Source organism: Callospermophilus lateralis, chromosome 3 (assembly GCF_048772815.1).
Source record: "Callospermophilus lateralis isolate mCalLat2 chromosome 3, mCalLat2.hap1, whole genome shotgun sequence".
In the NCBI taxonomy this organism is placed as follows: domain Eukaryota; kingdom Metazoa; phylum Chordata; class Mammalia; order Rodentia; family Sciuridae; genus Callospermophilus; species Callospermophilus lateralis.
Window position 1 is genome coordinate 194,064,833 of NC_135307.1, and position 27,421 is coordinate 194,092,253.

Consider the following 27,421-nt stretch of genomic DNA (forward strand, 5'->3'; position numbering starts at 1 on the left):
CGCCGCGAGAGAAAATAGTCCCAGGCGCCCCCTCGGACCCGTCAGCTATACTAGGCAACAGGTGAAATTCTAGAGTCCCTCCTGACCCAATTATGGTTCTGAGGCCTCAGAGCAACCTTTCGGAACACTGGGAATCTGTTTTTCACTGGGGCTGCGGTGGAAGTAGTTCCGGCACACAGTAGGATGATGGGTTCCTCCGCAGCGGGGAAAAGAGGATGGCGACCTCGTCGATGCCGGAGCCGGAGAGGAAGGCGGCAACGAAAGCCTCAGGTGAGCGTCGGGAAATGTCAGGCCGCCACCCTGCACCCTGCTGTGGAGTAAAGCCCCACTGCCGAGATACCCGGCGGCGAGGTCCCGGGCCGGCGGGGCTGTCCGAACAGGGCCCCGGGGTCCCAGGCCCTTTAGTCGCTCTCGCACTTGCCTGAGCGGAAACCCGGCGCCGCCACAAGATGGCGTCGGGCCTGGGGCTCAGGCAGCGCCGGGGACAGCCCCGAGTCACCAGGCCCCGAGACCGTCTCTGTCAGCCCCCTCCGCAGGGGAGCCAGGGGCGGGGGGAGCGAACCACTGACCCAGGGGGCCTGCGGGTTGTACCACGGACCCCGCACCCGGGGGGACTGTCGGGGGGCCGAAGGGCTGAACCACGGGGCCAGTAAATCGAGCCATTGTGCGGGGCCGGGGAAAGAGCCAAGATTACCGGATAGTGACCCACCCTGCCAGGGAACGGCCCTAGCCTAGGAGGCAAGGCTTCCCCGTGCTCTTCCGGGAGCTCCCCTCGCAGTACACGTGAAGCCCCGCCCCGTCGGAGACTCAGTCTTCGCATCTGCAAAATGGGCCCAAGAGTGCAGATGGGACAGTCGCGGTCGTCGAGGCTAGGGAGGAGGCCCACTTGTTCCAGTTCTGGTCACCTCTTCTCGCAGAGTGAAAGCCCTAGACACTGCGCCCCGCTGTCAGGCGGTCCCCTGAACCGATGGAGGAGAACGAGGTGGAGAGCAGTAGCGACGCCGCCCCTCGTTCTGGGCGGCCCGAGGAACCTTCGGAGAGTGGCCTGTGCGTGTGCACTTCAGAAGCCGTGTCTGCCGATAGCAGCGACGCCGCGTCCGTCCCAGGACCGGGGGAGGCCGACGACTCTGGCGTGGGGCAAAGCTCAGACCGCGGTGGCCGCTCTCTGGTATGGACCGGGCTGGACGGCGTGGGTGGAGGCAGGGACCAGGGCAGCAGTACCTGGCAGCCGAGGAGCAGCAGCCAGCAAGGCTTGCTTGGTGCTAATATTGGTCGTTTCTGAGCCAGGCATCGTGCCAAACACCTGACGTGGATTTTCTCAGCTAAGCTTCATCTCTTGTAAGGCACACGCCACTTTTTCATTAAAGAAAAAGGAAATCAAGGCACAGGCTGCGGACAGAGTCAGAACGCAGATCTGGGCTTGGGCTTCTCCACTGCATGGCCCAGTGTCCCCACACCTTGAGAGGTGGCGTCCTGGTTCACGTCTTGGCCCTGCCTGCGTTCACTGGGAGACCTGTCTGAGAAGTGAAGCGGGGTCCTTGCTTCCCTGCCTGCAGGGTTGCCACCATTCTCTGGGAGCACTTTGCAAGCCATCTCTCCCTGGCCCTGCCACTTTGTAGCTCTGAGGTTTTGAGCAAGCTACCCAACTTCTAACCCTCGACTTCCTCATCTCAAAAGTGGGAATGACAGCCGTACTTGCCTTGTAGAGTTTTTGTGAGGATTAAAGGAGTCAGTATATGCAAAGCCATTGAAACCTCTCTCAGCTTATAGTAAGCACACTTCACTGGTCGTGGTTACCTGCAGATGGTGGTCTGCAGGACATCTCTCGACAGAGCTACAAAGCAATGGCCCTGTCTCTCACTGGGGTTTCATTAAGTCACCAGAGATGGTCCTGCCATGTGTCCAGCATGCACTAGACCCTAGAGATACAGTTGTGGCCAAGACAGGTGTGGTCCACACCCTTATGGAGAGTACAGCTGGGCATGGGGGTGATCGTGGTGCAGGAAACATCCTGCAGGTCTGGGGTTCGAGTCGGGGAGTGCTTCTGTAGGCCTGAGGAATTGCATCCACATTGGGCTTCTCCACTGCACGGCCAGTGTCCCCACCCCTGAGAGGCAGCGTCCTGGTTCACATCTTGGCCCTGCCTGGGCTCACTGGGAGACCTCTCTGAGAAAGCCTCAGAAGTACAGAAGCACCTGCCATCATGTAGCACAGTGATGGGGACACGGGTGGCCGCAGCACAGTGGACAGGGAGGTCCTCGCTTGGCCTCGGGCTCAGGGTTGGCTTTCTAAAAGAGGCACCACTAAGTGGTGTTGCAGGCTGAGTAGGGATTGGCCTCGGGCAGTGTGGAAGGTGTAGGCTGAAGGAAGGGTCCATGCCACAGCCCAGTGGGACGCCTCCAGCTGGCTGTGGCAGGGGTGTGGAGAGACCCCTTCTTTTATTTGGGGGCAGCCCCTGACGAGAGTCCACTGGTCTTTTTTTCAGTAGACTCTGACTAGAGAGCTGCTCCCATGGGGCCTCAGTGGGGCTAAGGGTGCGGGTGACCCCATTTACCGTGTCCTGGGCTGGAGAGCCGAGGACAGCGGGGGGAGCTGCAGGTTCCCTGGCTGCCCCTCCCTGGCTCCTGAACTGCCCCATTTCTTGCCACCCAGGAAGAGGTGTCTGAGAGCAGCTCAAGCACCGACCCTCTGCCTCATGGCTACCTCCCTGATTCGTCTTCCGTGTCCCATGGGCCTGTGGCAGGGGTGCCAGGCGGGCCCCCGGCACTGGTGCACTCCAGCGCTCTCCCCGACCCCAGCATGCTGGTGTCCGACTGCGCAGCCTCCTCCTCAGACCTGGGCTCTGCCATTGACAAGATCATCGAGTCCACCATCGGGCCCGACCTCATCCAGAGTGAGTCAGAGGCCACAGGGCTGCCTTGCAGGGACTTCCCCACGAAGTCCAGCGCCAGCTGTGTGGACACAGGCTACTTACCTTTCTGGGACTAGTGTGTGAGAGGGAAAGGATAACCCCTGTTTCATGGTGGCAGATGACACAGGATTAAATGATTCAGTGCAGTAACGCTCTTCGTGTGGTGCCCCTGTGGGACAGCATTCGATTGATGACAGAAACAGTTACAGCTTACTTTGTGCTGGGGACACTTCTCAACACTTTACGTGCAGGAGCTCATTAATCCTCCCCGTAACCCCAAAGGTGAATACTGTCATTATCCTTACCTTCCAGAAGAGAAACCTGAGGCACAGAGTATGTCACCACTGTCACTAGGCAGGGGCGGAGGATGGTCCTGGGCCATAAGCCAAAACAGGTAACCCCAGAGCTCATGCTGTTAAGTACCACGCTATGCTTTCTGTCATTAGTGACATGACAGAGGCCCTAGCAACTTACAGAGCCCTGGGACAGTCTGGGAAGCCAACTCAGAAAGTGGCACAGGGAACTCTTGACCCTGAAGAAGTTGGAGCAGGAGGAGGAGCACTTTCCAGGTCTTAAAAGGCCAGGGACATGGGGTAGCCGCAGAATCCTGGTGACTGGGCCTGCGGCTCACCCACACCAAGCCTCCCACCTGCCCTGCAGAGATGCACCCGAGAGTCAGTGGACCATGGAGCTGGTTTCCAGTTGCAGGAGGTGGGGGACCTGTGAGTGGGCCTGCCCTGTCACCCCCTTCCAGGAGGGTGACCCTCGTCCTCTCTTTGCCTAGGCTGCATCACCGTGACCAGTGCTGAAGATGCTGGGGCTGAGGCCACTCGCTATCTGATCCTGCAGGGCCCAGATGATGGTGAGACCAATAGCAGCCCCGGAGCCCTGCAGGGAGCAGGGACGGGAGAGCACAGGTTCTGCCACAGATCGCAGAGCCCTGTGTGGTCTTGGCAGATTGTCCGCTGCTCTGGCCTCGCGTTTCTCTCTTGGCAAAGTGCCTCTGGTGGGGAATTTGGTTCTGGGATCCCTGGGCCTGCCTGGGAAGGACAGCTGGAGCTCATGGCCAGTCCTGCCTTATGCTAACCTCCCCCAATCCTCTCACCTGTTCCCAGGCGCCCCCATGACATCACCAATGTCCAGTTCCACCCTGGCCCGCAGCCTGGCCACCATCGAGGCCCTGTCAGATGGCCCCACGTCCACATCCACATGCCTGGAGCCACCGGAGGAGGTGCAGGGTGGGGCCAGCTCCCTGGCACAGCTGCCCCCGGCCTCTGGCACTGAGGAGCTGGACCTCCAGAGCCTGGAGGCCATGATGGAAGTGGTGGTGGTGCAGCAGTTCAAGTGCAGGATGTGCCAGTACCGCAGCGGCACCAAGGCCACGCTGCTGCGGCACATGCGGGAGCGGCACTTCCGCCCAGGTACATCGCAGCAGCCTGCCTGGCGTGGACGGCATGGAGGGTGGAGTCCTGGGAGCCGGACACAGCAGGCTCTTCTACCCTTGCAGCAGCAGCAGCAGCCGGTAAGAAGGGACGTCTCCGGAAATGCGGCCCATTGACCAAGAGCCAGGAGGAGGAGGGGCCCGAGGAGGAGGAGGAGGATGACATTGTAGATGCCGGTGCCATTGATGACCTGGAGGGTAAGCCACCTTGGTTCCCAAGCCTGCTGTCCCCCGCCCATCTCAGACACTCACTGAGATCCTTCTGGCCCCCGTGGGAGCAGATATACCAAAGGGGACTTCCACTGTAAGAGTGAAGGCCGACTGTGGGACCAGGACTCTGCAGTTGTGCAGGCTGCACACTTAAAAGAGAGCCCGAGGCTGGCAGCTTCGGGGCTTTTTTTGTAGTCATGCTAAATGTAAAAAAGAAAAAGGTAAAATTGATCATATATCTTGTTTACCTGACATTTGAAATACTATTTCAACACATAACCGTTTATTTTATTTTTAAAAAGTTAAGTCATTTTACTTCAGTTATTTGTGCTGATTTTTGAGATCATATCTCAGTTTGTCATGGAACTTTTTTTTTTTTTTTTTTAGGTACTGGGGACTGAACTCAGGGGCCCTTGGCCACTGAGCCACACCCCCAGCCCTGTTTTGTATTTTTTATTTAGAGTCAGGGTCTCACTGAGTTTTATATATATATATATATATATATATATATGTATGTATTTTTTAGTTTTAGGTGGACACATATCTTTGTTTTTTATCTGTATGTGGTGCTGAGGATGAAACCCAGGGCTCCGCGCATGCCAGGCGAGCACGCTATCGCTTGAGCCACATCCCCAGCCCCTAACGTCTCACTTTTGCTGAGGCCGACTTTGAACTCGAGATCCTCCTGCCTCAGCCTCCTGAGCCACTGGGATGACAGGCCTATGCCACTGTGCTGGTGGCCGTCTTGGCTGGTGGCCGCTGGGTAGTGGTGCAGTTTGTGGACTCCTGTTCGCTGCAGCGGTTTTCTGGTGATTGTCTTGAGGAAGGGGTGCTGTTTTCTGCTTCACATAGAGGTACTGCTCGAGCTCAGCAGGTGCCAGGAAGGACGCAGAGAAGACAGTGGCCTGGAGGGAGGTGCTGGCAGTCTACTGGGGCCCAGGAGGGCTTCCTGGGGGGGTCTTACTGGTAGGCTTGGGGGAGGAGCAGGCAGAGAAGGGAGGTGGCCTCTTCCCAGGGGAGCCAGCCTAGGAGTCAGAGCTGGAAGGGCCGACCCAGCCACTGTCCTCCTGTCCCCATAGAGGACAGCGACTACAATCCAGCTGAGGATGAGCCCCGAGGCCGGCAGCTTCGGCTCCAGCGTCCCACACCCAGTTCCCCAAGACCACGACGGAGACCTGGCCGGCCCCGGAAGCTGCCTCGTCTGGAGACCTCAGACCTGTCTGCTGGTAAGACTTGGACACGGGCAGGGTTGTGAGTGGGCCAAGGGTGGCCTTCCTCCCTGCGCGCTCCTGTGGAGCACTGAGTCTGCCCGCAGGGCAGCAGCCTTGCCCGGGCTGGCCCACAGGCCTGTGGGGGATGGGAGCGCTCTCCAGGCCCCAGCCAGGGAAGCTCTAGCACAGCTTGTGAAGGTGACGTCTAGTGGCAAGTTGTCACAGCAGAAGAGGCGTGTGGGTCTCAAACTGAACAGTCACCAAGTGTAAATATTACTGAACCGAGAGCACAAACCTGAGGCCTGAGACCATGGGGACCGCAGCTAGAGCCGCAGTTCGGGGAGAACCTGGCGCATGCCCGCCACCTCCCACCTCTCATCTGTGAGGTTTGGTTCTTAAAGTGACCGACTCGGCACTGGTTGAAGAGGTGACACACTCAGATGGCTTCCCTACAGAGGGTGTGAGTGGCACAGTGCCTCCTCCTCCCTGCCTCCCACTGGCCCCTGGCCACAGCCTCCCTGGGAAGGCCAGCAGTAGAGCACTGCTGTCACTTCCCAAGCCCACAGTAGACCACTCGACAGATGGGACAAACGAGGCTTGGAGGGGCGTGATGTTTCCTGAGAACGCACAGCAGTCAGTGAGGAGCTGACACGAACCCAGCATCCTGCCTGGGAGGTCCCCAGATCCCTTGCTGTCACCCCAGACTGTCCCATTTAAGCCTGCCTCTCTGACCTTGGGTGGTCTGCAGGTGACCCAGTGTGTGCACTGGTGGTCTGCGACTGGGTGTGGGGTTATCTGGCTGGCCTCTGGCCCGCCTGTCCACATCAGTCCTGTGCGTCTGGCTGATCTGTGGCCTGCATGTCTGTAGCAGGTGGGGGAGATCCTCTAGTGAGCTCGCAGAGCACCAAGAGCCCTCTGGGGTCACCAGATCCTGAGGCTCCCAGCTCCTCAGGCCCCGGACACCTGGAGGCCCTGGGCAAGGCCGGCAAGGTCACCATGGAGCCTGGTGTGAGCCAATCCGACACAGAGATTGCAGCCCCATCCTGCCAGGAGGAGCCCGATGCCCCACCGCGCCGCCGTGGTCGACCTTCCCGGCGATTTCTGGGCAAGAAATACCGAAAGTACGCGAGCGGGGCTGAGGAGGGAAGAGGCAAGTGAGGGGCTCCTTGGGGTTCCCTGGAGCTCCCAGCCAGACCTCTCCCCACACCCTCTTGGCAGGTATTATTACAAGTCGCCCAAACCGCTTCTGAGGCCCTATCTGTGCCGCATTTGTGGCTCACGCTTCCTGTCCCATGAGGACCTGCGCTTCCACGTCAACTCCCACGAGGCTGGTGACCCCCAGCTCTTCAAGTGCCTGCAGTGCAGCTACCGCTCCCGCCGCTGGTCCTCACTCAAGGTGCCACAGCAGGGGGAAGGGGAGACGCAGAAGCAGGCAGAGGCCACTGGTGGTGCTGGGGCGGGTGGCCTGAGCATGCTGCACCTGTCCCTTCCTCTCAGGACACCTCTGGCCTCAGCATGTGCAAAGCAGTAGTCCTTCTAGCCTCACTGGGACATTGGGAGGGGTCTGCAGAGGGCTGCTGAGGTGGTGTGGAGGTGGCCTGGTGGCACCCTATTTTCATGGGTACCATTCCCATTGTGGATGTCATAGCTTTGCTTGTTGCCACCCCACTCTGGTGGGAGTGGCCTCTTCGGTCAGTGTTGGAGCTTTGCAGCAGAGGGCAGCGATGTGTCTCAAGAAAGGGGCTCCTTTTCCCCTAACCCAGGGTGCCACGTGGGTCTGCAGCAGCCCCGAGCCTGTCTTTGTTTGGCTAATCTTGTCCTCACATGGCCCACGAGGTGCAGGGTTTCAGGAGCCCTACTGCTACTTGGCCTGGCCAGTGTGCTGTGGCAGGTTGCAGCTGTGGGGTACGTCAGGCACTGGGGTCCAAGTCACAGGCTTTCTTTATGTACTGCTTCCTGCAGACAGGGACTCTGACTGGAAGTTGTTTTTGTGGGCGCCACAGGGGTGTTCCACAGCACAGTGGGGAGGGCGGAGCTGAGGAGCCGGGCCGCCTAGCCACGCTCCAGGCTCTGCATCTCAGGGCCTTTCACCCGGAGCCTGTTTCCTGTTTTATCAGATGGCAAGTTGGCACAGGCTTGGCGCAGAATGGGTGCTCTTGCTAGGGAGAGTGCCCAGCCTTCACAAGCTTTGGCCCTTGTAACGCGCCTGCTGCCTGCACACCCTTAGTCTGTGAGCCCCGTGCAACCCCACAGCCATGGGTGCATGCAGGGGAAGCTGGGCCCAGCCAGTCTCTGCCTCTCCTGCAGGAGCACATGTTCAACCACGTGGGCAGCAAGCCCTACAAGTGTGACGAGTGTAGCTACACCAGTGTCTACCGCAAGGACGTCATTCGGCATGCGGCTGTTCACAGCCGAGACAGGTCGGTGCGTGTGGGGTGGTGGGGAGGGGCTACTGGGTGGGGAAGGTGGAGGGTCACCATGGTTCCCAGCTACGACACTCCTGCTCCAGGCCCACTCGGTTCACAATGAATTAGAGACAGGACCAGGAAGCCAGGGTGATTATTCCCATCAGGTCCGCTAGGATAGGGCAGGAGTGAGGCCTTGGGGCCCCCATCTGCTTTCTTTTCTCATCTGGAAAATGGGGACAGTTGAGGGGATTGAAGGGAATTTTGTGCTTGGGGTTTCTGTAAATGATGAGCGATTCTGTGCGCTCCGCATCACACTTCTGTCAGTGCTGAGAACAGACCTAGGACCAGAAGCAGCAGGTGTGCCTGGAGACTGGTGGTTGCTCACCGAATTACAGTCAGGTCTGCAGCTTCCGCAAGGGATGGCCTCTCTGGGAGCAGCGTGTGAGCAGGTTGGGGGAGTCCACTGGGGCCCTGGCTCAGAGTGGGTCTGTGGAGAGAGAAGTCGGCTTTCCAGGATGCCTGTGGGTTTCCTTAAAAACCAGGTGTGGGATTGCACACCTGTGATCTCTGCTACTTGAGAGGCTGAGGCAGGAGGGATCATAAGTTCAAGGCCAGCCTGGGCAGTTTAGACCCTATCTCAAAATAAAAGGGCTGGGGCTAGCTGAGTGGAGGCAAGCCCCTGGGTTCCGTCCCCAGCAGTGGGATGTGGGGGGATAGAAGGAAAGAGGAAAGGAAGGAAGGAAAGGGAAGGGGATGCGCCCCGAATGGAAGGCAATTTGGGGGCCAGGTAAGATTGGGACCGCCAGGCGAGTGCCTGTCATCCCACAGCTCTTTCCTGTGGGACTTTCTCAGTACTTTGTGATTGGGAAGGGAGATGGTTTCCCAAGGTGGCCAAGTGCAGGACGTATCACAGCATGTCTCTCAGCGTTGTCCCTAGTGAACCCCCATCCCGGAAACCTGAGGAAGGATCTTAGGGGGGGGAAGAGAAGAACTTAGGACTAAGATGGAGTCGGGGGATGTGAGGGCGCATGCGGGCTGAGGAGGCTGAGCCTTAACTCCTGGGTCTTCCTTTTCTAGGAAGAAGAGGCCAGACCCGGTGAGTGGGAGCCCTGACCTGGGAGGATCCTGCCTGGGGGCCAGGGCTGGGACCAGCAGTGGGCAGGAGATGAAGTCTGACCCTCCTCTCTTCTATTCCTCTGTCCTCTTCATCTGGCCTCCTCTCATGTCTTCCCAGACCCCAAAACTGAGCTCTTTCCCCTGCCCTGTGTGCGGCCGCGTGTACCCCATGCAGAAGAGACTGACACAGCACATGAAGACGCATAGCACTGAGAAGCCCCACATGTGTGACAAGGTGAGTGGGCCAAGCCCTGGGTAGGGACGAGGGCCTTCCCCAGGCCTTCCCCCTCTGACTCCATCCATCCCCTGCAGTGTGGAAAGTCCTTTAAGAAGCGCTATACCTTCAAAATGCACCTGCTCACACACATCCAGGCAGTCGCCAACCGCAGGTACGTCCCGCCGAGGCCCCCGGTGATGGGAGCACCCCTCCTCTTGCTGAGCTTCCCTCCTCTTTCCGCCCCAGGTTTAAGTGTGAGTTCTGTGAGTTCGTCTGTGAGGACAAGAAGGCACTGCTGAACCACCAGCTCTCCCACGTCAGCGACAAGCCCTTCAGATGCAGCTTTTGTCCCTACCGTACCTTCCGCGAGGACTTCCTGCTGTCCCACGTGGCTGTCAAGCACACAGGTCAGGCTGGCACAACACGCCCCCCACCCTCGGTTCCCCATGACCCAGGTCGGAGGCTCCTCTCCGTGGCAGCCCAGCCTGGGAGCACCTAGTCCTCAGGTGTGAACGGGCCTTCCCTGCGCGGCCAGGTCTCACCCGGGCTCTGCAGTGCAGCAGGCAGGCCCGGCGTGGAGAAGGCCGTGTTCTGTCCCCTTGGCGCCCAGCCGCTGGTCGGCCCGCTGGGGAGCAGAGAAGTAGGAGTTCCCCTAGCCAGGTTCACTTTTCCCTGGGGGTGTGTGGCCATGTGACCTTGGAAACTATCATTCTCAGGAAGACTGAGTGCAGCTGGTGGCCTGATCCATTGCAGTCCTGGCCACCACTGTAGAAGCACAGGAATGATTTGCTGGGAGTGGCAGCGGAGAGGTCCCGGGTTGGGGACAGTCTCCTGGGGGCAGTGAGGGAGCGCTCCCACTGTGCCCGCAGGAGCCAAGCCCTTTGCCTGTGAGTACTGCCACTTCAGCACGCGCCACAAGAAGAACCTGCGCCTGCACGTGCGCTGCCGCCACGCAAGCAGCTTCGAGGAGTGGGGGCGGCGCCACCCCGAGGAGCCCCCCTCCCGCCGCCGCCCCTTCTTCTCCCTGCAGCAGATTGAGGAACTGAAGCAGCAGCACAGCGCAGCCCCTGGGCCACCCCCCAGCTCCCCGGGGCCTCCTGAGGTGAGCAAGTGGCAGTGGAGGGCTTTGGGGTGAGGGCCAGGTGTGATGCCACCTCTCCTGACCTCAGTGTCTTCCTTTGCACATTGGGGTTCAGCGGAACAATCCCTGCCCTTTACACTGTGATAAAGGCCAGCTGAGTCAGGTGTGCCACCTCAGGCTTAGAGCAGGCATGACTTCCAGTATATGTGGAGAGAAGGGAAATGCAGGCAGAATTCCAAAGGTCAGGAGTTCAGAACCCGTGTGGCAGCTCCAGAGGACCGGGCTGTCAGCGCTGTCACTCAGCCTTTCTAGACATACAACTTCCATTTTGCGGTTGCCCATGGTCCAGTAGGTTGTAGAAACACCAGCCTTCTCAGCCACATCCCATAGAGGAAGCAAGAGGGAGGGATGGGGGAAAGGTAAAAAGGATACCTGCCATCTGCCTTTCTATCTTTCCCTCGAACTTTACCAGAAGTCCCTTTATTAGCTGCGTGGCCACACTTTACCTAGCTGAGAGATGTAGTCTTCAAGCTGATTATGTTCCTCCTGCGGTGAAACTCAGAATGGTGTTAGCAAGAAAGAAGGGAAGGATGGATTCTGGGTTGGTGGCTCTCCTTCTCTGCCACGTGAGCGCCTGCAGTTGCCCCAGAAAATATGGAGTACGTGGTGCGCTGGTAGAACACAGGCGCCAGAGGTGGACGGTCCTGGTTCCAGTCCTAGCCCTTCTTAGCCAGTCACTCTGAGCCTCGGTCAGTCCGTCTGAGCATTGAACTGGTCAGCATTTCTGGAAGAGTGGCTGGAAGGTGAACAAGCCAAGAGATGTGAAATGCTGACACCTCTGGGGCGCTCGTGAGTGGCGCTTGAATCTGGGCCACCCCCCTCTCAGACTCGGTCCTGTCCTCACTCCACAGATCCCCCCAGAGGCAGCACCTTTCCAGGCGCCTGAGACTCCCCCGCTTCTCTGTTCTGACACTCTGGGCAGTGCTACCATCATCTACCAGCAAGGTGAGCTCTGGGAGGCTGGGAGCTCCAGGTGGGCTGCGCAGGGTTAGGGTAGTAGTGCTGGTGGGGGACAGCATGGAGCGGGTGCCGGGTGCCAGCCCTCTCTTAAGCTCAGGTCTCACCTCACCCAGGAGCTGAGGAGTCCACTGCAATGGCCACTCAGACGGCTCTGGATCTGCTGCTGAACATGAGTGCCCAGCGGGAGCTAGAGGGCACAGCCCTGCAGGTGAGCTGCCTGGGCCTCCACCCAGCACCCAGCTGCATGCTGGGTCCTGGAACGGAGAGCAGCAACCCAGGCCTGCCCTGCCCACGGAAGCTCCCAGTTAGTGGGGGCACAGGCCCACTGAAATCTGGGGGGCAGACTCGGGGACCTGACTCACAGCCGGGGGACTCTAGGAGACCAAGGAGGGCAGGGAATCTCTCTCCACTCTCCAATTCCTAGTGACCTCTGCCATTCTGAGCAGAGGTGATGTTGCCTGTGGCTTCTGGGCCCTATTCTCGTTTGGTTTTCCTCCTTGCTCTGTGGCTACCCTGCTCCTGTGGATGGTCCCTCAGGGTCTGAACAAGCTTCCCCTCTCAACAAGTCCCAAGCCACCTCCTGCAGCCACAGACTCTCGAGACTGCCCAACTCGGGCCTCTCTCGCACTCCAGTGACTGTGCGTGTTTGCACCCCACCCTCAGTTCATCGTCCTCATCCTCACCCCTTCCTTCCTCCACCCACTGCCAGAGATCACCCACACTCCTCTCTGCCCCCACACATCTAGGCCACCTCCAAGGCAGAGGGCATCTGCTAGTGCCTCCTTTGTCCCAGACCCTGGGAAAGATGGAGCATGTGCGTTACAGATGATGAGCTCTAAAAACTTGGAGCAGTAACGTGCTGCTGAGCCAGGCAGAGAAGACAGGGGGTCTGCGAAGAAGGGCTGGCGTGGCCTGGAAATGGTCATGGAACAGAGTCCATGTGTTCGGGGCCATGTAGAAGTCTACGCTCTTACATAGTTGATGGGTTTTACCCTTGATATGATCCCTAAAAGACCTACCCCAGCCTTCACTCTAAGAGCATAGAAACATGCATCTGTATTTTTTCTTAGGGTTTTATTTTTCACATTTGAATCTTTATTCCACCTAGAATTTGGTTCTGGTGTATACAGAAAGGTAGTAGGGGTCTAACTTAATTTTTTCCAAAAGTTGTCTGACAAGGCATGTTAAAAAACCGTATCCCTGTGGTTTGAAAGGGCCCTGTTATCATGGGCTGGATGCCACATGTGTGGGTGAGTGTCGGGACTTTCGGTTGTCCTGTTGATTGCTGCTCAGGCGCCTGTCGCATGTGTTTTGTTTTCTAATTATAAAAGCATACACTTGGCTCAGGAGGCTGAGACAGGAGGATCGCAAGTTCAAAACCAGCCTTGGCAAAAAGCAGGGTGCTAAACAACTCAGTGAGACCCTGTCTCTAAATAAAATACAAAAAATAGGGCTGGGGAGGTGTCTCAGTGGTCACATGGCCCTGACTTCAATCCCTAGTGTCCCCCTCCACACACAAAAAAAGTATACATACACTTGGGAAAAAAACCATGTCTAGGAACTGTCCAATCTACAAGGTGAAGTCCTTACCACCCTCCCTCCTTCAGATACCAGTTAACAGAGTAAGAACTTCTTTAGGATCTTGCCCATCTACACACACAACCCTAGACATTCATTTCTTTAAAAAATGGGATCGCACCAGTTATGCTCCTCAGCAGCACCCAGCGCCTACAAATCTCATTTTCCACGTCTCCACGCCATGCTCTTCATTCATCACGTAGATGTTCTGGCAGTTAGTCAGTTCTTTATTGGTTGGGTTTTTTCTAGTTTTTCACTAATTCAAGCAGTATAATCTGATGGAAGCACATTTCATGGTCTTAGTTTAACACATGATTGTAATTGAGGTTGGACTTCTTCATATGTTTGTCAAAGACCATTTTGCTCCTTTCCTGAATCACCTGTTTGTATCCTCCGTCTCTTTTTCTATTATCTTTGTTATTACTTTACAAGAACTCTTTTTTTATTCTTCTTTTAGTACTGGGGATTGAACCCAGGGGTGCTCTACCACTGAGCTACACCCCCAGCCTTTTTTGTTTTTCATTTTGAGACAGAGTCTTGCTGAGTTGCTTAGGGCCTTGCTCAGTTGCTGAGACTGACTGGCTTTGAACTTGTAATCCTCCTACCTCAGCCTTCCAAGCCACTGGGATTACAGGCATGTGCCACCATACCCACCACTATTGACATTTTGAGCCAGATAATTCTCTGTTGTGGGTACTGTCCTGGGAAGTGTGAGATGTTTAGCAGCTGGCTTCTACCAACTATATTCCAGTGACATCTTACTTTAGTTGTGACAAACAAATGTCTTTGGACATTGTCAAATGTCCCCTAGAGAGTACTGTTACTGTCCCTTTATTATTAGCTCTTTCCAAATGGGATTTGGAAAACCAGGGTGTGTTTTAGAAAACTTGGGCTGTGCACACGAGTGGTGGCAGCACCGGATCTGGCCAGAGTGTGGATGAGCCTCGAGGCGCTGAGATGGAGGAGGGTCTTATCAGCTCCTTTGCCAGGCTCTGCCCATCATGCCCAGTCATGCCATTGCAGGTGGCCGTGGTGAAGTCAGAGGACGTGGAAGCAGGGTTAGCGTCTTCTGGTGGGCAGCCCTCCCCCGAAGACACCACTCCACAGGTGGTCACCCTCCATGTGGCAGAGCCTGGGGGCAGTGTGACTGCTGAGAGCCAGCTAGGCACTCCTGATCTACAGCAGATCACCTTGGCACCTGGTCCATTTGGTGGAGCTGGCTACAGTGTCATCACAGCACCCACCATGGAGGAGGGGACATCGGCTCCTGGCACACCTTACAGGTGAGATGTGTCTTCTGCAAGGCCCATACCACCTTCTGAAGGTGTGCTGTGGCAGTCAGGTCTGGGCCCATCCCACTCACCCTAGGTAGTAGGAAGTCACAGGCTGCTGGAAGATTCTGTCCTTGGGTCAGGAGCTTCCATTCTTTGGCCACTGTTCAAGGAACTTGATATCCGGATCTCATCTAGCTCATGCCTGTGAGATCCATGTCTCCCTCCTTTACAAACAATGAAGTAGGCCAGGGAGGTCAAGTAAGTGGACTAAGTCAGACACGCGGGAGTAAGGCTGTGAAGCCTGGTCTCTCTGGTTTCTAATCCCAAGTGCCCTTTGTGTTTGATGGTCAAGGTGCTGCCCACATTTGAGGTCTAACCTGCACCTGGCTTCCCTGCAGTGAGTGAGTGTGAGCAGAGATGTTAACATGCTTGGGGAACTCCGGCCACTGCGGGAGCCTGTGACAGTGTCCGCTGCCCTGGGCAGGTTGCCTCTGCATCTTCACTGTGCTCTTGGCTGCAGGTCCTAGTTGGCCCTGCCTCCACAGGGACCAGGCTCACGGTGGCAGATCCACCCATTTGTTCCTGCCCAGCCCTCTCCTATCCCACTGGCCAGACTTGGGTCAGACTCCTGGGCCTCTTTGCCTGGCTGCCTCCTGCCCATCAAAGGGACAGAGCCGACCATTTTTTGAGCAGTACAGTTTATTGAGCACTTGGTAACCATTTACAGAAGAGACAGCAGAGGCTCAGCTGGCACAGGGCAGAGCCCCAGGGTTCATCCGGTGATGTCCAGGTCATCTGTAATGGCAGTTATCTGAGGAAGGGGTTGATGCTGGCCGCCTGGGAGAGGGGCTTCCTGTGGCCCTCATCCTCACCCAGAACTCCATCTCACCATCCCCTTCTCTGTGCCCTCAGTGAAGAGCCCCCAGGGGAGGCAGCCCAGGCTGTGGTTGTAAGTGATACCCTCAAAGAAGCTGGCACTCACTACATCATGGCTGCTGATGGGACCCAGTTGCACCACATCGAGGTGAGTCTTGCAGTAGCTGGTCCTAATCTCCAGCCCCTCCCAGCCCTTCCCCGGCACCTCATATTGTGCTGTAATCTCTCCACAGTTGACTGCAGATGGCTCCATCTCCTTCCCCAGCTCAGATGCCCTGACCTCTGGAGCCAAGTGGCCCCTTCTGCAGTGTGGGGGGCTGCCCAGAGATGGTTCCGAGCCACCGTCTCCAGCCAAGACCCTCCGGGTAGGGGACTCCCAGCATTCTGCCTCCCCACCTCCTGCAGCCAGCAAAACCCTGGGCCTGGCAGTGCCCCCCTCCCCACCATCTGCAGCCACTGCAGCATCAAAAAAGTTTTCCTGCAAGATTTGTGCTGAGGCCTTCCCTGGCCGAGCTGAGATGGAGAGTCACAAACGGGCCCATGCTGGGCCTGGCACCTTCAAGTGCCCTGACTGCCCCTTCAGTGCCCGCCAGTGGCCCGAGGTCCGGGTAAGTGCTACCCCCACCATGCCTCTGCTGTCATTCATTTGGCCATGAGTTTGTGTAACTGTCCTTTAGTTAAAGGCAACCCTCAGCAAGGTCCCGGCTCTTAGGAAGCTCAGTCTGGTGACAGGCCAGCCAGACTAAGTAAGGCCAGACAGCATTCCCAGCGTGAAGCCAGCGTGAGGCAAGGGAGTGCCGCACAGTGCGAGTCAGTGGGGAGGACTGGGGAGTCCTGCTGAGGGGGATGTCACACAAGTGATGGTGGAGCTGGGTCTGCGTGGGCACAGGTGTAGAGGGTGACAGGGTGGGTGGGGAGCTTGAGCCGTGTTGGAGGCTGGCAGCGGGGTGCTGTGCAGGCACACAGGGCAGCTCCCAGGTGCATCTCTTGTTGAACTCTTCTCCAGTACTAGAGACTGAACCCAGGGCACCTTACTACCGAGCTATTTCCCAGCCCTTGTTAGTTTTTGAGACAGTGGCTCAGTCACATAGGGCCTAGGTTGCTGAGACTGGTCTCCATCCTCCTGCCTTGGCCTCCCAACTCGCTGGTATGACAGGTGTAGACCAGGCCCAGCCACACCAACATTAGCCTGAGGATCCCCAGTTTCCAGATCTAGTCATGCACTGCATCCTAGCTCATTGAGGGGCTAGGACCTTGAGCCCCGCCCCTTCAAATGGGAAGGCCGAGGCCCAGCTAAGCAGGACTAAGCCCTACAATGTCAGATTCCCTCACGCTGCACCTGTCAGTCACATCTGTATAGAGCCAGGACAGGATTTTCCAAGTGATCTAACGGTGGTGCCTCTGGCCTCTCACTCCAGGGCCGCAGCCACCCTGTCTTGGTTTGGTGTGTTCTTTCCACCCAGCTCCTCACAGCCTTCAGGGTTTGGGTTTCCTTCAGTCCAGTTCAGCTGGCTCCCTGACCAGTTGCTTCCGAGGACCTAGGGGCTTGTTGCCACCTGTCCTGACCCAGTGGTGCCCCTGACTGTCCCTTCCGCAGGCCCACATGGCACAGCACTCAAGCTTGCGGCCCCACCAGTGCAGCCAGTGCAGCTTTGCCTCGAAGAACAAGAAGGACCTGAGGCGGCACATGCTGACCCACACCAATGAGAAGCCTTTCTCGTGCCATCTCTGCGGGCAGCGGTGAGGCCAGGTGTGACTGGGCAGGGGCTGTTGGGCCCGTCTGGCGGAGCCACCCTGAGCCTCCTTCCTTCCTATTCAGTTTCAACCGTAACGGGCACCTCAAGTTCCATATCCAGCGGCTGCACAGTCCTGATGGGAGGAAGTCTGGCACCCCGACAGTCCGCACCCCAGCACGGACCCCCACCCAGACCATCATCCTGAATAGTGACGACGAGACACTGGCCACACTGCATAGTGAGTGGCTCCTGGGGCCACAGGGTGGGCACCAGGAGGGTCCAGAGACTTGAGCCACTGTCCCAGAATGTATCTCTGGACCAGGATAGTCTCGAGACCCCCCAGAACCCCTTGGTGAGCACCCTCCTCTCTCTACCCAGCTGCCCTCCAGTCCAGTCATGGGGTCCTGGGCCCAGAGAGGCTACAGCAGGCCCTGGGCCAGGAACACATTATTGTGGCCCAGGAACAGACGGTGAGCAATCAGGTAAGAGCCAGGGCCAAGGGCCATGCTGGCAGGTCATGGACAGGATGGGGGCAGACAGAGCTGAAGCTAGAGCTGGCTTGGTCTTGGCAGGAGGAAGCCACCTACATCCAAGAGATCACCACAGCAGATGGTCAGACGGTACAGCACCTGGTGACCTCGGACAACCAGGTGAGCTCCTACTCACCCCTCAGTCTTGACCTCTTGTTGTGCCGCCTCACCATGCTCGCCCCATCTTGGGGGAGAGCAGTACTTTCCATGCCACTGCTCCCATGGTCCCTGTGTGCAGCTGCCACGGGTGTCCCTGGTTCTCCTGCCTTCCCAGCCAAGCGCCTGGTGAGTGAGGCCCTATTATCTGCTTCCTCCCCGCTCCTCTGTAGGTACAGTATATCATCTCTCAGGATGGTGTCCAGCACCTGCTGCCCCAGGAATATGTTGTGGTCCCTGATGGCCACCACATCCAGGTAAGGCCAGGCTGGTGTGAGGTGGGTTTGGGAGGAAGGCTGTACAGCCTCCTTCAGGGGGTCACGGTCGGCTTCCTCTCTCCAGGTACAGGAGGGCCAGATCACACACATCCAGTATGAACAAGGAGCCCCGTTCCTCCAGGAGTCCCAGGTGGGCACTGCAGGACTGGACAAGCCGGGCCTGGAGAACCTCTCCAGGACCACATCTCATCAGTTTCTCCCCCTCCAGATCCAGTATGTGCCCGTATCCCCAGGCCAGCAGCTGGTCACACAGGCTCAGCTTGAGGCTGCAGCCCACTCTGCCGTCACAGGTACAGGGCTGGAGTATGGGGGCTGGGGCCATACGCAGCTCTGGGGCCTTGGGCTCACCATGCTTTCCCTCCCCTGGCAGCGGTGGCTGATGCTGCCATGGCCCAAGCCCAGGGCCTGTTTGGCACAGAGGAGGCAGTGCCCGAACACGTGCAACAGCTGCAGCACCAGGGCATCGAGTACGACGTCATCACCCTGGCCGATGACTGAGCCCAAGGGCCCAACGCAGATCATGGATATCGGGGCCAGCTCTCCTGGGGTTGGGGCATACACCTCCCTGTCCCACGTAGGTCTCCAGATACTGGGCAACCAGCATCCTGTCACCCCCAGAAAGCCAGACCTGTGTTTAGGGGGTTTGGAGGCAGCCGTGGACCCCAGCCAGGACATGCTGGGTGCCCAGCCTGCAGGCAGGCTTTGGGAAAGAAATTTTATTTTTGTTTGGATGGACCCACTGGTCCCTCAGTCTCAATAAAGGGACCAGAGTCCAGCCCTGGCCATCTTATTTTGTCCACTTGCTGCTAACAGTCTGAACCAGACAAGGACGAGGAAGCAGAAGGCAGGCGCCAGGAAGAGCCCACCACAGGTGGGAGAGTGAGGTGGAGGCTACCTGGCCCCGAAGCACAGCTGGCCCTGCCTCTGTAAGTACGGTGGTCCCACCGCAGGGCAGACCCTCAGTGCAGATGCCTCATCTCAGGAGAGGCGGGGCTGGAGGTAACCCTGCCGAGCACCTCCAGCCTGCTTTCCGCCCTGGGGTCTTTGCTCAGAGGTCCTTAGAGAGTAGGCACCACACCCTGAGGTCTGAGGCAGCTCTGAGGCTGACTTGCTTCTAAGCTTTGACTATAATAAAACATGTAGCTGCCCACTCACAGGGTGGCACCAGGGCCAGCAAGTGGCTTTTGGCCTGGGTACAAGGCATAGCTGTTGGTCATCTCCCCAGAAGTGTCTGGGCAGGCCCGACTATGGAGTTTGGAGCTAAACAGTGCAGGCTCTGGGATCTTCCAACCTGTTATGCAAGGTGGAGACCACCAGGGACCAGTTGTATCCCTTGATGGGGTGTGAAGGCCCAGGGGTCATGAGAAGGTGAGCCTGAGTATGAAAGGGAATTGGTCCCAGAAGTAGCTACAGGTTCTCAGCCTTCTCTGTCCTCAAGACTCTCACAAATTCGGGGGCGGGGGGGGGGGTGTCTGTATTTCCTTTTACAAATGAAACAAGGCGCCAACAGGGGCAGCGTGAGGGGGGCATTGGGCCTATTTACAAGGGACTTGGAGTGAGTCTGAGGCAGGCAGTGGGGATGGGCAGGGAGGGGGAGCCCTGGCGGAGCCACAAGATTCCTATGTCATTGGCAGCCCAAGTCCTGCGGTCACCCCAGGGGCAGGCCCTGGAATCTGCTCAGCCTCCAGAGGCCCATGTCCCAGCAGTCCATACCAGCACCCCTGGGGCTCCTCCTCCCTGCAGGGTGTGTTAAGTGGGGTGAGGCTCGCGGCTAGGGCCTTGCTCGCGGCCTGAGTCCCGGTCCTTGGCCTCTGAGGAGGAAGAGGAGGAGGAAGAACTGGAGCCATGGTTGCGGCCTGACTGCCGATAGGCTGCGTTTAGCTCCTGCAGCCGCTCAGGTGTCGGCCCCCACTTGGCAAAGCCAGGGTCGTTCTGCAGGAACAGCACAGCCGTGTTGTGCAGGGCCTTGTAGTGCATCTCCTCCCTGTGGACAAGGCAGGCAGCTGCTCAGGGTGGGGCTTGCCTAGGCCAGATGAGTCTAGCCTGGCCAGCCATCCCTCCTGGCCCTGCTATCCCCCGGGGCACCCACTTCTTGCAGATGTGCTGGGAGCCACTGCGGTACTCATGCTCAAAGGCGGGAAGGACCAGCTGGTGGCGTTTGAAGTGGCTCTGCTCCATGCGGGTGAGCGCTGGTGTGGGGGGTTCCCGCCACTCAGGGATAAACACAATGAAGGACAGGGGCTCTGGTGAGCTCTCCAGCAGTTTCTGTGGGAGGAAGAACAGGGTGGACATCAGAGGCTGCCCTCCAGGTGGCTGGCAATTCTGCCTCTCCCCCAGCAGGGTGACACACCCACCTCGAAGTGAGAGACCATGGCATCCATGAGCTCCTCGCAGAATGGAGGGTTGGCCTCAAAAGAACCGCTCAGCGGGGCAAAGTCCAAGCAAGGCCTAGGGCCAGAAGTGAACACTCAGTCCCATCGGACCTACCTGTCACCCCCATACCCCACAGGCAGGCCAGAGGCTAAAACTTGCCCTTCGTGTATCTTGGGGCAAGGCATGACCCTGTACACTGAATGGGTGAGAGGACAGAGGCTTAGGCATGTTGTGGTGCCCTGTGCGCCACACTAGAGAAGCAGCTGTGCTGAGTTGCGGTTGCTACAGCACAGGGCATACCCAAGGCTCCCTGGCTACTGAGCCGTGGCCTCTTGCTCTTGTGGCCACTTCTTCCCCCTGAACACAGCTGTGTTCTTTCATCAGTGCTCATCCCACCCCATGAATTTACCTGTGAGGGCTCTGAGGTGGACACTGCTCAGAGCTGCCCTCCATGTAGCTAATTCACCCAGAAGCCCCCAGACCCGATCAGGGCATTCACATGCCTGCCCACAAAGCCCGAAAAGCTGAGGCTGTCAAGAGTTAAGTTAAGCCACCTGTCCAGGGTCTCACAGCTGGTAAGTGATGAAGGCAAGGACTGCCTCCAAGGCTGCCTGACTCCAAAGCCTTAAGACATCAGGAAGCAGCGGGCCAAGGTGGGCCCCATGCTCTGGCAGCCTGATTCCTAGGCATGGGCAGAAGGGGCCCAACCACCCCTGGCTCTCACCCGCGGGAGCCAAAGTAGCCATCTGTGTCAGGAAAGGCAGAACAGTACTGGCGGAAGTAGCAGTTGAGGGGTGAGGCAAAGCACTCGAAGCTGACGCCGAACAGTCGGTGAAGAGCCTCAAAGACGTGTACGGGAAGTGATCCCTGCAGGCCAGTCCCCTCGTAGAGGCCCACACCAAACATCATCTGTAGAGTGGCCTCAGTGAGTGTTGGGCTCAGCCTCCCTCCTCCCCCAAGAGGAGCCTTCCCACTGGGACCCCAAGCCTGTACCTGGTACCGTCGGAGAAGACACCAGACCCTGGGCAGGAACCTCTCGAAGGCAGAGTCGTCAATGCAGCTATAGCGGTAAAGGAGCCACTGCAAGACCAAGGTGCTGACTTCAGCAGTGGCCCACACCCTGGTCACTAGCCGCCTCCTGAGGACTTGGTTAAGATTCCAGGCCCCAACTCATGCCATCAGCTAGGGCCCTTCTCCCTCGGCTCTTACCAGCTTGCTGAAGTAGTTGCGGCTGACCTTGACCATCTCTCCCTTATACCGGATGCAGACCACATTGTTCTCCATGTGCATCTCCACACTGGGCATGGGGGGTGCGGACACAGCCAGCCTCACTGGGTAGCAGTACACCAAGCGGGGCTCCACCTCGGAGGCCTCCGCCTCCTCTGTGGGCAGGGAGAACAGTGAGGGGCTGTCCTTCCCCCATGGCCTCTGCATCTACTATGTGGCCAAGCGCTTTACACCGAGGGAGAGAAGTTTCAATCCATGGATCAATTAATTGTGGCTCAGTTTCAGTAACAGGGAACAAAAAAGCATTTTTAAAAGCTACCAGTTGGCAGAGGAATAAACCAGTGGCCTGTGTGCATGTGATGTGGATATAGCTACTGATGCAGACCCCACTCGGCATGCCTTGGGGTCTAGTGTGCAAGTAGGCTTGGGCCAAAGGTCTTGCTGCTGGGCACGGGTTTGAGAATCACTCTGCCTTCAACATAATAGTTATACTACCTTATTTGGGGACCCCTGGGGTCCAGGTGGTTTATTTGGACTGCAAGTGATTATTCAAGATCCTATAGTCAGGTAATATGCCTCAGTCTGGGAAAAGTGAGGCCTGCAGAGAGTGGATTTCTATAAGGCCTTGAGGCTCAGCCTTATTTGTTCCTTCAGTCAGGGTGTGGGACAGAGTTGGTGGCATCACAGAGGCTCCCCACTACTTTGCCCCTACCTGAGATGTTATTTTCCTTGAGGATGGCAAGATGCTTCTCTCGGATCCGCTTGACATACTCCAGGGAGATGTGATAGATCTTACTGCAGATGCCTTCCACGGAGTCCTTGGCTGCTGCTGAGACATGGGGGCCACACTGCCTCCGCAGGTGTTCCAGGCGGTCCTGGAGAAAACTCCTGATCAAGACACTTGTGGGGGCCAAAGGGCCTCAGTGGGGCTGGCAAGTAACTGCAGGGCTCTTGAATTCCAGCAGTCCTTGCTTTGAAACTGGCTTCACTACTTACTAGCTGTGTCCCTTAGAAAATCCCTCAGGTTCTCTGAATATTACTCCTAATGGTCAAAGGAACACAAAATACCTAACAGGGCAGTTTGAATATTAAATGTAACCAGGCCCCTGGGATACAACAAGTGTCCAACAAATGCCAGCAGTTTCTGTTGGGTTCCTCATGATGACTACAAGGGGAACAGACCAGCCAGGCAGTGGTCCCAGCTCACAGCATCTGTGCTCCATCTATCAGGGCACAGTGATTACAAAACAAGGAGCTTGGTTGGTGTGCAATTTATAAGTTGAGCTTTGAGCTACTTGCAAGGATGACTGCAGGCATTTGTAATTTTGCTGAATCATGCCTGTGAAACTGCAGAGTGAAAATGAGTCACTCCAGCTAGTGAGTACACCTACCTTTGTCACTCTCTACGTGTCAAGTACACAGTTACTATCGTGAAGTGCGAAACCTTGTCTCTTGTGAAAAATGGTCCTGAAAAGAAAGCCCATTGCTAGTGCTGGTGGAGAGGCTTAAGAAGTGAAAGGTTTTGGCCAGAAAACAGAATGGTTCTGGACACATTAAGAGCAGGGAGTTGAATCTGATGGTAGCTTTTAACTGTAATATAAACACACACAAGGAAAAGCAGTTTGTCAATCTGTTTCCAAAAATCTACTTAGGAGATGTTGAACATTCATTAAGTTGGAAAGGCAGCCATATGTGTGTGGCCAAGCCTAAGGTTCTGTTAAGAATGTTAAGGAAGCTGGGCTTGGTGGCGCACGCCTGTAATCCCAGCAGCTCGGGAGCCTGAGGCGAGGACTGCAAATTCAGATCCAGCCTCAGCAATTGAGCGAGGCCCTAAGCAATTTAGTGAGACCCTGTCTCAAAATAAAAAGTAAAAAGGGCAGGGGATGTGGCTCAGTGGTTAAGGCCCCTGGGTTCACTCCCCAGTACCAAAAAAAAAAAAAAAAACAAGAAAAAGGGAAGGGATATCCTTTGGGGAGAAAGCCAAGAGCCTAGACAGATGCCTCCACAGTCGTTGAGTCTGTGGGGGGACTGGTACTGTCAAGGTCTGCGGTACTGCACGGGACAGGCTGCCACGGGAGCCCTGCCAGCCTGGGTAGGCAGAGTGAGTTTCCTGGAGGGAAGTGGCCAGAGAGCCTTCCCAGTGGCCTCACCCTGGGGTCCACTCACCATGTAGTCCTCCTTGGAGGCTGAGTGGTCTTTCCGAAGCCAGCTAAAAGTATCTTCCACGTTCCACTTGACCACCTTCCTGCTGTCAGGGGATGCGCTCCTGCCAGTCAAGGACGAGAGAAGGCAGGCTCAGCTGGGTGGAGGGCCCAGCCATTCGGGTGTCTGAGCCACCCTCCCCTCCCAATTCCACGTCACTGGTGTCCAGGGCATCAGCCCCCAGGCTCACGTCCCAGCCCTTGTCTGCCTGTGTGAGCACAGGCCAACTGGCCTGAGACCTCCACTCTGCCCACAGACCCATCCTGTGTGGTGCAGTGACAGCCTCACCTGGACTCAATGAGCCGCCTGGCAGCCTCTGCGTATTTAAAGAGCAGGCGCTTGGCTTCCTCCCGGAACTTGATTCGGGATAACCTGGGTTAGAGGGGGGCAGAATTAGAGCCCTTCTACATGACTGGGCAGCACTGGGAGGTGCAGCTGCAGAGATGTACCTGATGGGAATGTCATTCATGATTTCACGAAACATGGAAGGTGACACAACTGGTTCACAGTTGCTCGGCAACAGGGGGTCAGATCCTTTGTCCACCACCTTGCGCTCCAGCATCCAGCGGTTGAAAGACTCCCGTGGAGGCTCAATACCTGAGGGACAGAGAGCTGCTGAGGCTCTGGATTTAGTCAACAGGTTCCACTTTGGGGTGGGCACACAAGAGGCACCACACTGGTCAGTAAACAAGACCTGGGCCCTGTTACTTCAAAAGTTTATTTTCTCGATTTCATTTTCCAAAATATATTCTGAGAAATCGCTAGTTTATGGTTATGTCAATAAGTGTCACATAGGGTTAAAGGGAAGAGAAGGACCTACATTTCAGCAAAGTCAAGCAGGTTTATTTATGTAAAAGTTGAAAACTGCAGTTCACTAATAGGACACTTGGTCTTTTCACTCACTGGTTTTGACACTTGTGAGATACAGGTATTCTTTTTATGTTCTTTTTCAGGTATGTGAAGAGTTGACAGTGCCTGGCAAATAGTAAGCTCCAGCCACCCTGTAGGTAAGCACTGCTTCTACTCCGTCCTTACACGTAAGGGAACCACATGTGGAGTGTTGAGAGCTGAGCTTAGAATCAGAAGTAGTGGGTAATGGAACCAGGAGCCCAACAGGTCTGTCCGCTCCACAGCGCACGCTCTGACCACCAAGCTCCCCGCACCATCCCTAAGACCAGATGGCAAAGCCCTGGCTCTTGCTAAGAGTGATTGGAAACCAGGGGGCTGGGGCCCAAGGATTACCCTCTCGCTGCTGGCACAGCTCCCGATAGTGCTGCCGTAGCTTCAGGATGAGCTGGGAGCGGAACTGCTCCACTTCAGGGTGCGGTGGCAGCACCTCAGAAGGCCCTCGGTGCTTGATGACAGCGTTGGTCTGGATGTCCAGGTCCCAGTACACCCTTGGGGCACACACAGAAGCAATGAAGATGCTCTGCCTGCTGCCACCATATCCCCCAAAGTCCTGGCAAGCTGACCGTTAGCAATGGACACCCCCCAAGCCAATTAGCAGGGACTCACTCAGTGGGTCGAAGGAGAGCTGCCTGCTGTTTATCTTCAGGGGATGCACCCCAAATCTTCAGCGTTGGAGTTCCTGGGACACTGGGGGAGCTGGGCACTGACTGGCCTGTGGGTGTCACAGGAATTTCAATCTAAAGCAAAAGACAGACAAAGGGACTGGATCAGAAGACTTAGCAACCAGACTCCAACACTGGTGAGCTGTGTCCTGGGCCCCCCTCCTGACCAGCCTGCCTAAGCCCAACTCTTGCAGGGAGCCTGTTGGCTGCCTGCCTGAGTTGGTCACTTACCAGCCAGGTCCTGAGAGCCCCGGACACTCACCTTGGGCTTCTTCACACCATTGCCGCTTGGCTGCTCTTCCGAGAGCTGCCGCTTTCTGGGCTTGTTCTCAGGCGGGGGGGTTTCCACCAAGCTTGAATCTTGGGGCAGTGGGGTCGCATTCAGCCCCAAAGGGTCCGACTGGTGGAGGGAGACCAGCAGAGTTGCAACCAGGGCCAGGTGCTTCGGAGCCCTAGTACTTCGGACTCTCATGCCCTCCCGCCCTGCTCTACTCAGCGGAGAACACAGAGGCTGGGATGCTGGTGGAGAACACCGGGCTCTGCTCCGGCCTGCTACCCGGAACTGTGTGGCGTTAGGTGAGCTACTTCCCTTCCTAATTTCCTCACCTTCCAAATGGCCACACAGAGCCCCACCTCACACTGGAGATTACTACGTCAATCAGCGAGTCCAACATACAGCATGAGATCGGTGCTTGGTACATTATTTTATTTTTCTTAAGAATGAAAGGAATAAAAGAGACTCAGAAATGTTCATATTCAAAAGATCAAGACCCTGAGTGGACCTCCTTTGATGACACCAAAAGTATGTGTGGTATGTGAGCATGTGGCCCTGATATCACAGCAAAGTGAGTTCCTGCTCTGCCTACTGCTAGCTGTGAGGCATCAGGCCATTTGGTCCCTCTGAACCTCAGCATCTTCATCTATAAAATGGAGATGCCAGGTGGCTTGCTTGTATCTAATAAAAGCTGCCCCAGCTGAGGAACCCTAAGCCCATATTCCCCCCAGACAGCCTCTCCCTGCCCTTCCTCAGCACTCTGACATTCAAGTTCTTAGAACACTCTTCTCTCCTCTTACCACTCTCACTTAGTTAACTTCACCGTAAATGCTGATTCTCAGAGCAGTGCTTCCTGTACCTTCCCCTTCCCCAGACCAAGTCAGGATCCCTGCTGTATGTTTCTTTTTCCTTTGGGTGGTGCTGGGGATCACACCCAGGGCCCTGCACATGCTAGGCAAACACCCCTAACCCCCTCTACTGTATTCTTCACACCATATTTCACACACATCTGCACCTGTAATCCTGTGGCCCCACTCTAGTGAACTGTGGGGAGACGGCATGTCTATCTTTCTCACACCTGTCTCCCTGGCACAGTGCCCAACAGGTAGCCGAACTTCACTGTGTTACTCTATGATGATCATCTGTTTGTCTGTCTGCCTATTTGAATGTAGGCTCCAGGAAGGCAGGGACTGTATCTGTCTTAACACTGTGTCTGCTGGTTATCAGCACAGGGCTGGGCACTAAGAGATGTTCAGAGTACGCTTGGGGAAGACGACCCATGTGCCAGAGGCTGTTGAGACCCCTGGGCTAGGCTGGCACTCACAATCACATCATGCTGGCCCAGCACGGGCATTTCCCACAGGGACTGGTTGGTGAATCGGTTGAAGTAGTAGGGACGGTTCTCCCTCCGGCTCCAGCACTTCTCCCAGCCCGCATGCACCAACTCCTCTGCAAATAAGCGCAGAACCCACCAAAGTCATGGCTGCCCTCGGAGGACCCTTTCTACCCCACTGCCCACCACTGCCCCTGCCAGTACCTGGGAGGTCCTGTACCAGGCGGACTGGCTTTGGAGAGCAGGGCTGGCTCTGGGTGGAGGTGCCTGGGGAGTGACTCAGCAGAGATGCTTCTTCCCGGGGGCTGCCGTGATTCTCATTGGCCATCTCAGCACCCACACGGGACCTGCCACACAGAGGACCAAAGAGTCAGCTCCATCTCGCCCTCCAATTACAA

General features: G+C 56.7%; 2 protein-coding genes and 1 long non-coding RNA gene across 6 annotated transcripts; 2 read left to right on the top strand and 1 right to left on the bottom strand.

Moving 5' to 3' along the window:
• Positions 1 to 19,289, top strand: Znf335 (zinc finger protein 335). 4 transcript variants are annotated; one of them, XM_076852024.2, is made up of 28 exons: positions 1 to 270; positions 918 to 1,168; positions 2,653 to 2,893; positions 3,696 to 3,773; positions 4,027 to 4,332; positions 4,419 to 4,550; positions 5,642 to 5,788; positions 6,642 to 6,894; positions 6,992 to 7,169; positions 8,081 to 8,193; positions 9,259 to 9,277; positions 9,416 to 9,532; positions 9,610 to 9,686; positions 9,761 to 9,921; positions 10,384 to 10,616; positions 11,507 to 11,600; positions 11,729 to 11,823; positions 14,217 to 14,476; positions 15,380 to 15,491; positions 15,577 to 15,951; positions 16,941 to 17,083; positions 17,163 to 17,317; positions 17,458 to 17,561; positions 17,652 to 17,729; positions 17,939 to 18,022; positions 18,108 to 18,173; positions 18,252 to 18,333; positions 18,414 to 19,289. In XM_076852024.2, the coding sequence occupies exons 2-28, from the start codon at positions 968 to 970 to the stop codon at positions 18,539 to 18,541; spliced, it is 4,032 nt and encodes a 1,343-aa protein (XP_076708139.1). In that variant the 5' UTR covers positions 1 to 270; positions 918 to 967; the 3' UTR covers positions 18,542 to 19,289. The 4 variants fall into 4 exon arrangements, with proteins under 4 accessions (XP_076708139.1, XP_076708140.1, XP_076708142.1 ...); XM_076852025.2 differs by having other exon boundaries at positions 6,645 to 6,894; XM_076852027.2 differs by having other exon boundaries at positions 6,702 to 6,894.
• Pcif1 (phosphorylated CTD interacting factor 1) lies at positions 18,718 to 27,403 on the bottom strand. Its single transcript, XM_076852028.2, is given in 16 exon segments — positions 18,718 to 20,027; positions 20,133 to 20,308; positions 20,398 to 20,491; positions 21,141 to 21,325; positions 21,410 to 21,496; positions 21,626 to 21,798; positions 22,356 to 22,518; positions 23,810 to 23,909; positions 24,134 to 24,217; positions 24,295 to 24,442; positions 25,088 to 25,242; positions 25,361 to 25,491; positions 25,679 to 25,816; positions 27,015 to 27,139; positions 27,228 to 27,384; positions 27,386 to 27,403. Coding segments are annotated over 16 exon segments (2,169 nt in total). The 3' UTR covers positions 18,718 to 19,792.
• On the top strand, positions 19,595 to 26,090 carry LOC143395888 (uncharacterized). Its single transcript, XR_013090843.1, has 3 exons — positions 19,595 to 20,225; positions 24,799 to 24,852; positions 24,979 to 26,090. It is a non-coding gene; the product is annotated as an uncharacterized LOC143395888 (long non-coding RNA).
• Positions 27,404 to 27,421: the final 18 nt, after the last annotated feature.